Source organism: Lycorma delicatula, chromosome 7 (genome assembly GCF_047948215.1).
Source record: "Lycorma delicatula isolate Av1 chromosome 7, ASM4794821v1, whole genome shotgun sequence".
NCBI classification, from domain to species: Eukaryota; Metazoa; Arthropoda; class Insecta; order Hemiptera; family Fulgoridae; genus Lycorma; species Lycorma delicatula.
In genome coordinates, this window is record NC_134461.1 from 36,451,676 (window position 1) to 36,468,321 (window position 16,646).

The 16,646-nt window shown below is 28.5% G+C and overlaps 1 protein-coding gene across 1 annotated transcript in view; it reads right to left on the reverse strand.

Annotated features, from left to right (window-relative positions):
- Positions 1-308: 308 nt before the first annotated feature.
- The window catches only part of LOC142328276 (exodeoxyribonuclease-like), a 37,742-nt gene continuing 21,404 nt past the window's right edge, over positions 309-16,646 (reverse strand). The window contains exons 4-7 of the mRNA XM_075371979.1: positions 14,717-14,857; positions 12,501-12,644; positions 7,876-8,056; positions 309-485 (exon numbers count right to left, since the gene is read on the reverse strand). Of these exons, the coding sequence (XP_075228094.1) occupies positions 368-485; positions 7,876-8,056; positions 12,501-12,644; positions 14,717-14,857 (584 nt within the window). The 3' untranslated portion in view covers positions 309-367. The remainder of the gene's footprint in view (positions 486-7,875; positions 8,057-12,500; positions 12,645-14,716; positions 14,858-16,646) is intronic.

The following is a 16,646-nucleotide window of genomic DNA, read 5'->3' on the forward strand; positions in this document are numbered from 1 at the left end:
ACTCTCTTCAAATTAAAATTAGATAAGCCTTAAAATTTATTATTACAGTGGTGGTAAATACTTTATAAATATAGAAAAATATGTAGGTATCCTTGCACACAAATGCACCCACACACTTGAGTGTGTGTGTGTGGAGGTAAAGTGTGGTGTCCTTTAAACAATGTTTTATTACAAATAAATTTCAGTTTTAAAATAAGTTATGAAAAAGATTCTTTTTGAGTATCAAACTAATTTAAACATAAATATCTGTTTTATGTAAGTGTTTAGTTTAGAAAAGATCTTTAATTTATAAATTGCAATGCCTTTAAATCAAAGTCGTTCAGTCACAGACACTTAAACAACTATTTAAAAATATTAGTGTCATTATTTAAATATTGAGAAATAGTGTTAATGGACAATGTTTACTTCCATAAATTTCACTTCTTATAATATTATCACAAACATGTTTTGTAAGACGTTTTGATACAACAAACAGGTCTCTCCTCCTGAAAAAGAAAAACAAAACAGTTACGTTATATATAAATGAATACAATTAACCCTTATGTTTATTTTTTTAAGAAAAATGATTCAAATTTAATTTTTTTTTTTTTTTTTTTTTTTTAATGTAAGTTTAGTGGTTTTTTTTTATCCAGAATTATGAAGATCATCATTAATAATATTTTAACAGGTGAAGAAGCTTCCAGAAAGAAAAAAGAGAGGAAATGAAAAAGAATCTAGAAGAAATGTGTAAGAGATTACACATTTTGTAATCTCTTACACAAAAGAGATACTGTCGGTCGGTACTGGTACTGCAGGTCAGGAGAAATAAATACTGCTAGAGTCCAGCAGGGTGACAGTTTTTCAACTTTTTTAGTTCACTGTGCAATAAAAGTGATCACAGTGTGCGAGAGCATTCGGAGTAAGTGTTTGGTAACAAATTAGTGAAGGTAACGCACCCCACTTCCATTGCAGTCAGTGGTTGAAAACAAGAAGCTGTTTGACGAGTTATTTGTGAACAGGAGTGAAAGTGACAGTATTCTATAAAGTGTAGAGTAGTTCATTTGTAAACAGTAAACTTGAATTGCATGGATTATACATTTTTCAGTTATTATCTTATTGTTAACTCAATATTAGTTTCTATTAGTTATTATGAAGTGTTTAGTAAATCGGAACTGTGTTTTGGTATTTATAATTTAATTGGTGTTAAATTAATCTTGTATTTATTTTTAATTACTATATTGTACATTATAAATTATTTAAGAGTAATAAATTCACATCCACACACACAGATTTGAAATGAACAACAGCTGAATTTAATTTAACTTACTTGACTGCTACTTATTAACACGTTTCGTTAATATTGTTGATATATAGTGTATTTTTACTGCGTAAGTGATACTTATGGATTTTTCATGTTTATTAAGTCTCTGTAAATACTAAATAATATTAAAAACTAATCCACAGGACTTATGTTATTCAATGTTTTGTGGTGTTATTCTATGTTTTATGTTTTTGACAGTAACTGTAATAACTTAGTATTTTTTGTTCTGGGGTTTCTTTTAGACTAGACATCAGTTAGTATATTACTATCTTGAAGTTATATTACAGGTAGTAAGACATTTATTCAAGGTAATAAACTTAAATGATAAATAATAAGTTCAACACACTTTTGCAATATCCCAAACTCTTTGTGGGTAATATATATCCCAACATACATTTATATTATTAAAGACTACCTAAATGTTATGAAGGATTTGGAAAAGGAACTAGGTTCACTTACCAAACTTCTTAGGCAGAACCCCAACAATAAGAAAAAAGTTAAGGAGTGTGGACAAGGTTGAGGTTGTTACTTGTGGGTCTGAGGTGTGCTGTAGATTCCATGCATTATAGGGATGGATCTGAACGTTTAGATGTATCTACATAGTGTGAGGGTGCAAGAGGGAAGGAAGAAATCGGCAGGGGTGTGATGGAAGGTGTAATTGATGAGAACCTGTCCGGGTTTTTTCAGAAGAGGTGGCCAAATGAGTTGTTTAACAATACAGCAGTTAGTAAAGGTATTGTCTTTGAAAACGTTGTAGCTAATGTATTAACTGTGTTTGATGTGGGAGGGGGCAATGAAACAGTCATCAAGAAGAAGGGGGATCTGCTTCATAGAATTTTTTGGCTGAGGGGTTAGAAGCCGATGGCAGGTTAAAATCAGGACAGGTTCTGGTTGATGCACAAAAGTCCAGTATACTAGTTGGGGAAGAGATGGCGTTGGGAGAGAAAGGAAACTGTATGTCGTGAGGGTGAGGACATGGTATCGAGGTGCCTTATCATTGCAGTTTTCAGGATACAAGAAAAGGGAGAAGAAGTACACCCAAAGACAATATCCAGGTATACCCAAAGAAGTACTCCCGACAGAGAAAGAAATACACCCAAAGCACAAGTGGTTAAGGCTCCAGGTGAGATGACCAAGACGATAGATGTGAGTGCTGAAGGAAGGACATACACAGAACTATTGAAAGACTTGAACAAGACGTTACTGAGGTCCTTTATTTGCGAAAAGGAGAACAAGATGAAGTTCACATAAGGTTGAAGGGCACAGAGACACTTCAGAGGAAGATCCAAGAAAATAATATTAATCAGCAGAATTTCCATGTATTAATTTAAATTCTTAGATGGAATCAAATCATAAATACAGATAAAAACTCAAATAAATTAAAAAACAAATCATCAGTCAATTCTACAGACTTAATTTCAGCTGTAGTGTACATTTTTAACAATGAATGTTGATTTAACAATAACAAGGCAGAATCTATGATTTGAACATCAAATGAATCTTGCAGATCTGTAGGTAAACCAATAGTTCCATCAAGTCTTGATGTCAAATCCTTAATTATACATTTTATTACCAAACACTGTTCTTAGTTCATCATCAACATTACGTGTTCTCATATCTTTTGTTATTACATCAAGTATATGGATTAATGTTTGATAACCGGAGCTGGTTTAAATAAAAATTAATGAATTAATTGCCTTAAATATTATTTATGATTTTATATTATTTTCTTATTATTTAAATTCATTGTATATATTTGTCATGAATGGTTTGTTAATATTTTTATAAATTACTCCATTTACTAATTTTTTTGTTTTTTATGTCTATAATATATAACTGACATTCAAATGTATTAATACCATTAGTAATAGTAAAAGTAGCTATATTTAAAATATCATTACTGTTGTTTTTACTACAAATAGCATCGTTGTAATAGAAGTAGTATTTTTCTCAGTACAAAAAACATGGTTTCTGATGTTGATATTTTTTATATTATATTTAAATGTTGGTATTGTATATGTGAATTCAAATTCCTAACTTGTATTCTTAAATTTTATCTTTATAAGTTTCTCTCTTTTTTTATTAGACTGTAATTAAATGAATTATCTATTTTGTAATGATGCTGTATATGCTTACTAAGTTGATTTTTAGAAAGAAATACTGCAGAACAATGCTAACATTGATTAAAAAATAATTCAGCTAAATTTATGCTATCAATTCAGAAAAAATTTTTGCAACAATATCTTATAATCATGTTCTGCATATAAATCATTCAAATAGTTTTGGAAGAGTTCCTTATGATTTAATAACACTGGGGAACACAAAAGAATTTTTTTTTGTTTCAGAAAGAAGAAATGTGATTCTGATAGTATTTTTTCTCCGGAACTCAAATATTATATCAGTTTTCACCATCACACAAGGTTTCCAAGAGACAGGCATTTATAATTTCAAACATTTTAAACTTTCTGCATTCTTAACTACACAATATTCAAAAATGTGACTCATCTAGAAAGTAAGAAATGAAGATTTTCTGCTATATTTAGCCCATGGAGCATCCCTCTTGATGGTCCAACAATAATCGGCCAGCATATTAGAATTTCATTTGCTTTGATACCTCTTTTCCATAGTTGAAATCTCCTGATGAAACTGTACTCCATACTTATCACTTACTGTGCCAAGATTTTCTGGCAAGAAATCTAGGTGTGAGTGCAGAAGTGTACTTTTAAGTACATATTACCACCCAAATTTTTATAAGTTGTTATAAGATCATTGAAAATATCACGTAATTTTCCAACTTTTGATTTCCCAAAAAACCCTGAGTAGCATTTTTGAATGTTTGCTAAGCTGCTCTTTCCAGTGGATTCAATAGTTTCTCAAACTTTTCATCATGTATTAGTGATCATATTTGTGGACCCACGAATATTCCTTCTTCAATTTTTGCATCACTAATTTTAGGAAACTTCTGTTTTAAGTGCACAAAACCAGGAGTATTGTCCATGGCCTTGACAAAATTCTTTATTTTTGCTAGTTTGATATGTAATGGAGGTAGATACACATTTTTAGGATTACACAATGGGTCATGTTTCACATTTTTCTGTTCAGGAATGAGTGACTCGCGTTTAGGCCATTCTTTTCTAATGAAAGGGTTTTTTCTGTCCCTACTATCCCATTTACACAAAAATAACAGTACTTTGTGTAACCAAGCTGCAGACCAAGAATAAATGCAATTACCTTCAACTCACCACAAATATTCCATTCATACACTGCATATTGAGGGCTTTCCAATATAAATTTAAAGTTTTCATTGTTTCTTTCATACTAGCAGAGTGAGCCACTGGTACTGATGGGAATTTCTTGCCATTATGAAGAAGCACAACTTTTAAACTAACTTTAGAAGAATCAATGAACAAGCACTATTCTGTTGGGTTATGTTCATTACAAAATGTCTCCATAAGAGAAGAAATGACATAAAACACTAAGCCATTTTCTTCAGAAAAATAGTTTTTAAATTCAGAAAGATCATTACGATAAGTACATATATCTTTGTATTCTTTTGAAGAAGACTCCATCCTTTTAGCCTGGAAGCAAGCATTTCAGACTGTTTTTTTGGATAACTTTAAATCTCATATGAGATTAAGATTTTCTTGAGTCAGTAAATGAGGCTCAAATGAACTGCTTTGTTTAAAAGTTATATTTCCAGAATCTGTTTCTTTTTCTTCATTACTTTCATCAGTTTTTGAGCTCTCTCATCTAATGTCACATGTTCTGGAGGCTTTGGTATGGGCAATTCTTTGCAGTGTGGAACTGATCTCATTGCAAATTGCAAGTTAGAGTACACCACTGTATGTTTTGATTTTGACATAATCCCTTTAATGTTTAAGTAGAAATAACAGTCAGAAGAGCGATATTTGGGTTTCCTCCAAATCATAGGGTTAGTAAATGGCATGTGCTGTGTGTCATTTTTCCATGCAGTGAGAAGCCTAGAACATGAGAAACAACAGATATGTGGGACCTGGGTCCTTGTTTGGTCCCTGACTTTACACCCTGAATAAAGTTCATAACACTTTTTTACTAATAGAGTAAGGTTTTACCTTTGGGACTTGAGCGTCACTTCACCACATACAGAACAAAAATTGTTAGGATGATTTAAAAAAACTCTACGCATTTTGTTACTAACAATTAAATAAAAGAAATAAAGTTGTAAATATGTAACACACAATAATTCGGACACACAAAGGACTCACAATGACGTGTTTATTGGTTCACTACTATCTCACAACTGACATCGTTCTGATGAATGTGTGCTGTACTAGATCACGTTTGTACAAATGTAAGTGACATTTCATCAGTCATGTTAATTAATCCTTTCATTAAGGATTCATTAACCTTTTCTTCTCTATAAGTCATTTTTCTATCTTATTTTATTATTATTATTCTCTACGTAATTTGATCTTATTGAGTCATTTTTAATGCCTTACTAGAACATTGCTATCAGTATTCCTTATCGAATAATTTGCTAATTGATTCATCAATTATTTCATCGATTTGTTTAACATGTTTATCCTTGTACATGATGTCGTCATCATCATCATTCATGATGATTAACACTATCCAAAGTTTCAGAATTATTTAACTGTTACTAAATGATTCAGACAGCATTATTGCTGTGCTTAGTATAAAAGGTTCAAAGATTTGTTTTTTTACATTTTCTTCATCATTCATTTCATTAGCTCGATTGAATGAATCCAAAATTAAATTAAATTCTGAAACTTTTATGAGCTCCTGATATTCATGAAAACTATTCTTTTCATTAAATTCTAAATTATTTAAATTGTATTCGTTGGTTATTTTATTTTTACAGTTGTTTAAAGAATGTTAACATTTTTATTATTAATTTATTTTTTTTAATTTTATATGAATATTTATTATTATCTAAACATAATTTTTAATTATTATTAAATCTTCAATTTTCTCGCATTGATTTTTCAATATTTTTAATTTATCATGTATATTAAATATTGTATTAATAATATTTTTATCTGAAGTAACATGGACTGTTGTCTTTACGAAATATTTCATCTGTACAAGCTGGCCAGTTTAATAGTTTGAGGTAACAATTGAAATATGTACCTTGACCATATATTCAACTTACTATGGGTAAACTGTTGATGATATAAAATTTGGTGAACACTTTTAGTATCTGAACTTAAATTTAAAAAGTCTCAGTCTTCATAATTAAATTAATAACAATAAACTTTCATTACTAGATATTTGCATGCAATAATTGATATTATTGCAATCACATGGGTTACAATCAGAATTAATTGGAGATTCAGTCAATAAACATATTACAATTACTCTTCCTATACAACATTCAATGTAATTATTGAACATATTACTATTATTATTTTTTGTATTTTTTCTGATTCAATTAAGTTTGTTTTATTGTATTAGATCTTTCTAAAGATATTTCTTTTTATTTATCTAATGAATATGAATCTTTAGAAAAAACATGCAGTTGAGATGATGGATTAGAAGTAACAGGATTGTTTAATAATTGATGGTTTCTACGTTTATTAATGTCTCTTTTACTAAAAGTATAATTTTTGCATTATAAGACTAATGTGTACAAATAAATGAAAGAATTGAAAGTTATAATTATTTAAAACTAAAGGTTGAGTTTCAAATATAACAGATTTTTGAAATACAACATCAGAATCTTCAGTCATTTTTTCTTCAGTTAATTGAACAGCAGTTTTATAAACATTAAGCATAAGATCATCAAGATTTTCTTCTAATACATTAAATGAAGTGGCAGGCGATGTTAAATCTACCACATTGAATTCTCTACTCTTATCAACTTCCTTTTGACTGCCAAACCTAATGCCAATAATTCTTTTTCTTATGGATATATTTAAAAATCCTTTATATCATTATAATTACAGCCACTAACATTATTATCTTTATAATCATTATTATGTGATTTATACATTGTATTTTGTTTAGCCTTTTTGATAAACTGACTGTTTTATTACTGATATTTAATTTCATATTTTTATAATTGTTATAGTGACACAAAACACTTGTGTCATGACTATTATTCTTTATCCATAATATGCAAAAACTTAAGTTAATAGTATACATCAATAACAATATAGATACAATAGTCAATATAACAGTCATAAGAAAAATTGGAACAGAGTGTAAAGCAACAAGTTAACGTATCTCTTTCTGAGAGCAACAATGAATTATATCCACTGTCTCTAGTCAATGGAAGAAATGATCTGTTCTTATGATCGCATCTTACTAGAATAGTTGTTATGAGTAATTTCTAGATAATGTTATTCTACTCATGTATTATGATTTTTTTTTGTATCATATATAATATCCAATATGAAGAAGGATCTAAAATTATGGCGTAGTATGATTATTGTAATTACTCGTATAAAAATGAATTGTTAATCATTAATTAAGAAACATACGTAACATAAATGTAAAATAAAAATCAATGTATATAAGACAAGGTAGATTTAAACAAATATTTTTTCTACATAATAGGCATACATGAAACTCACCAGCCAACATTAAAACCTCTGCAATTTTTCACATGATTCCAAAAAGTGTATGCACCCTCTCTTTTTGGATAAAGTTTGCGAAAAATATCAACAAATCCGCTTTCTAATAAACTGGAAAATGAATCTCTTTCTTCGTTAGTGAATCCAGGATAACGTTTATTTTTATAACATAGAGTTAAATCTGAAAATTATATTTTATAAAAAATAAACATATTAAGTATATATTTAGATACCCATATAATGAAATTATATTATTACTGGAAAGCATTTAATACTGAACCGACAGCTAGGCAGCTAAATGGAATTCCACATGTAAAATTGGATCTGAAGAGTGTCTCACACGATTATACCTCATCTTTAATTCACTATACACCTGATGATAATATATGTTTCTAAGCATCTATAAAGTATTATTATATCATATTTTTGTATGTCACATTTTATTGTTATATTAGGATTACACTGCATTGTTTGAAGTAGCATTTGTATTATATAGATCATAGGTTTCTTTCACTTGTGTTGGCTGGCATCGACTTCAAAAATAGTTATTTGTTGTAAATACTTTTATTTTAGTTACTAAACAAATATATATATATATATATATATATATATATATATTGTATAATTATAATATGGGTAGGCCTACTAAATGCGCTGCTCAAATGAAACAGCGATTTTTTTAAAGGAAAGTTGCCAAGAAAGCAATGATCGTTTCTTATTACTTTTCAACAACGAGAATGTAGATTCTCACAAATGAGAACGTACAACAGTCGATTCTTACGGAATGAAAGTAGAGAGTTATATTCATCGTGTCAGTTCAATACACAAACGTTTGTCAAACGAAACGCAAGAGCAACGTCTCACCGCCTCAGCTTGATGTACGTGGACGGTGTGAGTTAACTATTTAATGCTTATTAACAGACTTCAAAAAAGTAAGATGTCATCAATTCGACTATTTTTTTACGCAATATCTCCGACGTTAGAAAACCGATTTTGATCATTTTCTTTTAACTGAAAGAGTATACTTTCCGAATTGAAAACTAGATTTTAACAATGAATAGTACTTTTAAATTTTATTTTTTTAGTTACGTTTTTATTAATTCACAATTCGGTTATCGAGTAACGCAAATATAAATTTGAATTATATTGAATTCATATTATTAAAAGTTTTATTTGCAGTCACTACAAACGAAATATGTACTATTAAAAATCATTCTACAGTAAAAGTGTATAATAAACAATAATATTTTTACTTTTTTTTTCTTGCAATATTTGACCATTAAGAACTGCAATGTTACGCAGATCCTTCTGGTATTTATATAAGGATGAGAATTTACAAATAGATGAGCCAAAAATAGATCAATTCAGGAAAAAACAACTTCTGGTTTTAAAACGGCTAGAGATTCTGAAGAAAAAGATATAAAACTACAAAATAATAATGAATTCTATGCATCAGTTAAAGAAAAAAAATATACCTGCGAAGAACTGAAAGCTGAATTATATATTACAAAAAGAATCATCTTGAGAAGAATATGAAAGAAAATTTACAACTGGCTATTAAAAAACTCAAACTGGCAATTGCGTCAAAACGATGTTTCATTTTAAATCTCAATACAAAAAATGGTCTCTACCAAGACTATATGGGCTTTAGAGTCCAAAATATCCAAACCCGAGTCTAAAAATGAGAAATTAAGGAAAAAGTCAGGAAGTCTAAAAAGAGTAGTCGAAGTTAAAAAACCTAATTCTCAGTTAATACAGTAGTAGAGAAGTTAAGTTCTGATGCAATTGACAGTAATAAAAGATCAGCTGAATCGCAGGAGCAAGTATCATTGTACAGCCTTTACGCCTAATTTAACGATCGAAGTTTGTCAGATAAAAAATAATTGATGGAATGAAACTGAACGAAAAAAATTATAATAATTGTAATTGTTATAATTTAATTTCGTTATAATTTTTTCTTCAAAAAAACTTTACATTAGATAACGCATAAAAAAAAAAAACTGCTTTTTAATTGTAATATATATAACAAAGATTACCTACTCTACCATGTAATAAAAAAGTTATTGCTTTCAGGCATTTACAAAAGAATCTCTCCGCCGTAAAAGAATACTTTCCTGATGTTTCTCAAAAAAACAAAATTTATTTAAATAAATTCTAAATCTGCGAAAAAGAGCAAATAATCAATGCTTCGAATCCAAAAAATAATTTTTGTCAGACGGACGTTTGATACGTATGTGTGTGTGGCCTGTATTTCATTTTTTTAACTTTGGACCTTCAAAATTTATAGACAGGTTTTACCCTCGAGGAGAAAAATTGTGATAAGGGGTGGGGTGTTCTGGCCGAAATATTTATTTTCCAAAAAATGTTTTAATATTCACCCCTCTACAAAAAATGACTAGCTAAATCTTACTTCAGAAGATTTTTTGCATCTGTATTATACTGTAGTCTTTCAAACCACTATAAAATTTTGTTGCCCATCCACCTCTAATTGTTGATAAATTTAAATTTTAAATAAATTAAAAAAACAATTATCTTGTAAGTTACCCATTGCATTTAAAATGCAAAATCTTATTTTTTAGTGGAATATTTCCTTAAAAAAAAATAGCCAAAACTTTCCAACCCCTTCCTAAAAAAAATTACAACTTTGTGAATTTAGAATTTTGTACTTTTAAAACAATTTAAAAATTGTTTAATTTATTATCACCACTTAGGGATTACCTTAAAAATTAATTTTACCCCAATGTTTCCATCATAATTTCGGCGTGACGTCTGTATGTAAGTAGGTGCGTACGTATGTATGTATCTCGTATAACTCAAAAACGATTAGCCGTAGGATTTTGAACTGCTGTAACATCTAGTTGTGCACCTCCCCTTTTGATTGCAATCAACTTGATAAAAAATTTCCAAAATCCAAAAAAATTGGATTTTAGACTTTTAGACGGTATATTATAAGTGGTACTTATTTTCATTGGTTCCAGAGTTATAGAGAAATAAAATTTTAATTAATGAAATATTTGGATCTAAGGGGAAGGCACATCAGTTCAAATCAGACTTCATCTCCTTTTCTTTTTAACTTTTTTTTTTAATTTTAATATATTGATTTATTAATAATTATTAACCTTTCATTGTAAAAAAAAAAAAAAACTTTTACGATGAATAATAATTCAGTAGTAACAAAAAATATGAAAAATACCCGAAGTTTTTAATAAAATAAAATTTTATGTATTTTTCATTTTAAAAAAGTGTGTAAATGTAATTTAATAGGTGTACAAGGAAGTCATGTGTTGTCCACATCACATCAGATTTTTTTAATAGTTCATCAAAATGGTACTTTATTTTTTAATTTCTATGTTCTTTAATTATGTCATGCAAATGTGGTTTTAATATTGCTTTATTAAACTGAAATCTAACCAATTAATCATGTCACTTTTCCTGTCATTTAATTCGGAGGCTTGTATAGAAGTGAATTTTGGTATGGTGCATTATCAATAACAATCACTCACTGGTGGGGTTGGGGGGAGCAGGAATTAATTTTTCAGATGCCCATTTCATGAAATTATTGTTGTTGACTTTGTTGTGTAGTCACCGCTTTTTGAACTTGTTTTCCAAGTTAATATCGTGTTAGGAATTAACCCCATTTCTTCTCCGGCGTGGATTGTGATTAACCGATCACTTTTATTAATCGGCACTTTTACTCCTACACTGTCATCTGACCACGAATTTGTCATTGAATGGGAAGTTAAAAATACCATTCATTTAAATAAATAAGAGAAGGAATTTTCTTTTCTGCAATAAGTATTTTTCTTAAATATTCTATCATCTTCCACCAGATGTCTTCTTTCTCAATCAAAATTTTCCTATTATCAGTTTTATGCCACTTAAGGATAGTTGCTAGTGAAGTTCTAGACCCTCTAAATTGAATACTCTTTTGAAGTTCGTCACGTAATTTATTTAATGTAGGCAGTTCATTATTATGTTTTGCATGAAACTCGTAAACTGTTTGTCTTACAATGCCTTGATAAAAACTCTCTAACCCACTAACTGGTTTTGGATGTTTATACTTTATTTATTTTTTTGATGTTCTGAATAAGAATGACCGCGATTTAAATTTAAGAAGATCCTGCTTTGCTTTTCGAAGTTTTTGAATTTGTTATCTTGAAATCCCACAACCTGAAGCTACAGAGATACTTCACATTTTTGAACGCATATGTAATGTTTGTTATCTTCTAATTTTCCCAACTTCTTTCTTCATAATATCATACATATTATTTAATTATTTCACAAGCTTGACTGTGGAGCTTTTTATTCTCTTCATAAACAATGCATATACTAAATATTTTGTTAAATTTGTCAGGGCATCCATCCTCCACCCAAAAAAATGCCACCTACCCTTCACCCAACAACCCCCAGTAATCGCCCAAAATCCATCCACTAACATCTAGGTTTAGAGTTCAAATAAACATTTTTAAATGGTTTTTAAAGCATTAATCTTGTTTTAATTTATTTTATTTCAAAAACAACAGAGCACAGACCTTTACTTACAAAGTATATTTTGAAAATTCAGAAATTTTAGAAAATTTTAGAAAGGTTGAAGTACATTTAAAAAAACAAATAAACATTCTTACCTCTATTTTTATGAGCAATATGTAGACCTCCGGACAGTATTACTGGTTTTATTTTATCTAGTTTTATCATATGATTTTTTAACAGACTATCCCACTTCAAACGTTTCGAAAGATCCATTAAATCGCGATGAGGTTTGTATGAACCTGTAAAAGATAACAAACATGAATCATTTACTTAAATAAACTTTATTAACAACCATCAAGTACTGAAATAAATGCACCATTTTTGTACTTTATTATGAAAACAAATATACTGATACAAGAATAATAATTAAGCATAGTGTATCAATATTGCCATGTGTACATATAGTGTGAGTATGTATACTTTTGTCTGTGTGTGTTATACATGATACATTGGAACTGCTCCCAGTGTGCAGTGGATTTTCATCAATCCAAATGAAAAACCTATTTTCATTACACTGCTACCCATGTAAATGTAAATTACATAAATGTTTTGTTATTGAGCTTCGATAAAAATTATTGAATGACATTCTTTAACATGCAGGACTAGTAATTTTTCTTCTTTTTCCTCCTTACTTCCTTTTTTTATATCTGGAGTTCAAGTATATACCATTACAAGTCCTGAGAAACACAAGTAAATAACTATTTTTTACAATCCAGTATTTCTGCAGTACTTAAAATGACTCAGGACATAATCTGTTTGAAAATAAGATCATAAAATAAAATGACAATTGACAAAATTACATTACACTAGTTCTCATAGATTTAATATTCCTTTGGATGAGTACGGTAGTAAGCTTGCGCTACTGTTATTTTGTAGTTGCTCTACAAAGCAGTCAGTATTATTTAAATTTAGAGAAAAAGATAATTTTTTGTGCAATTCTATTATTTGTACATGTACTTGTTAAGTTTCCAGATCTGAAATACATCAAAAAAGGAAAAACTGCATCACTGTAAGGTGGGGTTGAATTCTTAATGGTAAGTTAATAAACTTTCTCCCTATATACAATATTCTAAGAAAAAATATTAACTTTTCTGCACCTTTGTCTGGCGTGTAAAAATAATTGGATGATCATTACTTTAAGTTTTATTTTTTTATTTTATGTTTGCTGTCTTTAACGTTAAGTTATAAGTATTATGTTACAAAATTATTTTAAACCGCCAAGACGACATATAATTAAACAATCCTTCAGTAATCAACAAATCGAGATGTATATATATATATATTGCTTTTAAATATATTAATATAACCTTTTAATCATTTCTATTATTAATTGTATTTTGTCATTCTAATTCTAATCAAAATATTATTATAGTTTCCTTTTAATCCATCCAGTCAATTCTTTTTGTTTCCCATAGAGTAGCATACTTATCCATCCCCAAAAATAATATATAATACACAAAATTATGTATGTGAGATTCATAAAATAAGTTAACAGTCATAAAATTTCAAGGTATTCACATTGATCTGAAACTTTCTCATAAGCCTCATGATCAGCAAATATATATTGTCTCATATTACATTTGTGTAAGGAAATTAAGAAATATATTTCAATTAGTTCTTTATAAGTGATAAACTTGAATCTTCAGAGTCTATAAGAAACAGATTATAAATAGGCTTAAAAATCAGTCAACCTACATAATTGATGTTCTTTTAAGTCAGAAAAAAGAGACAAGAATAATGCTAAACAAGAATCAAATGGAAACATAATAGATTTCATCTACCAAATCAATAATTTCATTATTGATTCTGAAATTAGCATTGATTATTGATTATGAATAAAGGTAAACATATGTTTTCATTTATTTATAAGTGTAAACATATTATGAATCAAGTGGTAAATTTTGAAAATGATGATTTATTTAAACTGACATTTGTTTTAATACCAAGCTTAACTGTGATCAGTATTTAATGCAGTTCAACAAAAAACTATCAGTTTGTGAAATGTTAGCAATGGCAATATGTTACCAGATACAGTAATTTATAACCAGTAATACATCCACAGATTAAAAATCTTTTGTATAAATTTGTGAATTTATATTAAGCTTGCTATTTTACAGTCAGTATTCATGGGTGATTTTGTTATATATACCATTTTTGTTTCTTATTCATAAAAAAACAAAATCTGCTAAATTGAATATCTGTCTGTAATAGTTTTATAATAAATTAATGATCGGAAAAACTATCACCAACACAAAGAATATATTGAATTAAAATTCCAATACAAGATAATAATTTATAAGATGTTACTCACTAACAGTAAGGAAATAAAATTTTTCATATTCTGCAGTGATTATTCTTCCAGTTTTATCATACTCTGTATCATTGACTCCATATTCAACTTTTATCGGTTTTTCTTTAGAAAATAAACCAACTCCTCCACCACTTTGGTTTCCTATTAAAGATACTTTAAGAATTAGCAGTCACCTACAAACTGAGTAAAATTATATTTATATTTCTGCATATAAATTGGATAGAGTTTTGGTAGAATCTTATAAGTAACAAAAATATATGTAATTGCACTAAAAATAATAAAAATTAATTTTTAAAAAATCATAAAATATGACTAAAAAATACAACAAAGGAAAATAATAAAAGGCAAATAAACATTTTTGGTATTTAAATAGTAAAATTTACAAAGTATGGACAATAACAGATGACATTGCCTACTAGAAATAAGAAATGGTTTAAAAAATAAGAAAATATATTTTGATAAGAAACTTTCTTATCTTTTCATTAGTCCATTTTTTTTTTTTGTTAAAATAAGACTCTTGACAAAACTTTGAAAACATTTTAAAAAATCCCTTTCTATAGTTCAAAATTAATCAATTATTTTTATGAAGATTCAAAACACTGTAATTTTATTAACATATTTTTACAGCTATTAAATAAAATTTCATATCTTTTATTTTTTTTTACTCTAACAATTTTTAACTGAAATCATATTTTTGGAGATAATTTACGTAGTTCCGTCATTCCATCTCACTTCTTGTTACCAGTCCTCGTATTATTTTGCAGCAAGTTTCCAAAGTCTTCTATCCTGTGGTTTCATCTTAAGTTCTTGACAGCTTGAGCTAACATCATTCATAATTTGTTTCATGTATTCCAGTCTGCTCTTTTTTCTGTTTCTTCCTTCTACTGCTCCTTCCATAATGATTTTTGGCAGCTCCTTGTGTCTTAAGATGGCTCCAATAAACATGTCTCTTCTTTAAGTTAATATTTTTCAGAATAACTGCCTTTAATTAGCCCTTACAAAAATATCTCTATGTTGGATATTCTATCAATCCATCTAACTTTCACTCTTAATCTGCAGCACCACAGTTTGAAAGATTCTAGTTTTCTTTTATCTAGTACTCAATACTCCGCCTTTCACTTCCATAGAATGCCACACTCCACAAATATGTTTTAAGAGATTGCTTTTTTATCTCCTGACAAATGTTAGTAGAACAAAGAAGAATCTTCATCTTATTAAAATCAATCTTCTCTAACACAATTCTCAATTTTTATCTCTGTTGTTTCTTCCATCAGAAAGATGATACTACTACTTAAATTCATCCACTCAAATCAAATTTTTATAACTTATTTTTATATTACACATTTCTGTTCCTGGCTGCAGACCATGACTTTGGTTTTTGCTTTGTTTAGTTTCTGATTATAGTACCTGGGAGTATCACATCCATTTTTTTTGTAATATCTTCTTCTACATCCTGTTCATTTTGTGAAATAACCACAGTAACATCTGGAAAATGTAGCATGTCTAATTTTATCCATGAATATTAATTCTTATGTTGATATCTATCACTCCATATTTTTATATTTATTCACTCGTATATTTAATCAATTCACTCCAAATTAAATTCTCTACAAGTTTTGTTTAAAAGTTTTATGTATTCATTACCCATTTAACAAAGCTATTGTATGTCAAACTTAAAAAACAAAGTTTTTACCCCAATTCATTGGTTTTTCAGCCCAGATTTCTCAAAAACTACTGTAGATATGATTCTGGGACTTATTTTATTCAATTTTTCAGGTCAAAAAGGATAAGAAATCACTAATTCTGCTGCTTAATTAACATCCTAAAAATTTCAGTACAACCTCATTTCACCGGGGTAGCTGAAATTCAAGCAAAATCTTTCACTATCCATAACTCACAAAGAAGCATTTTAGGACATATGTTTATATGC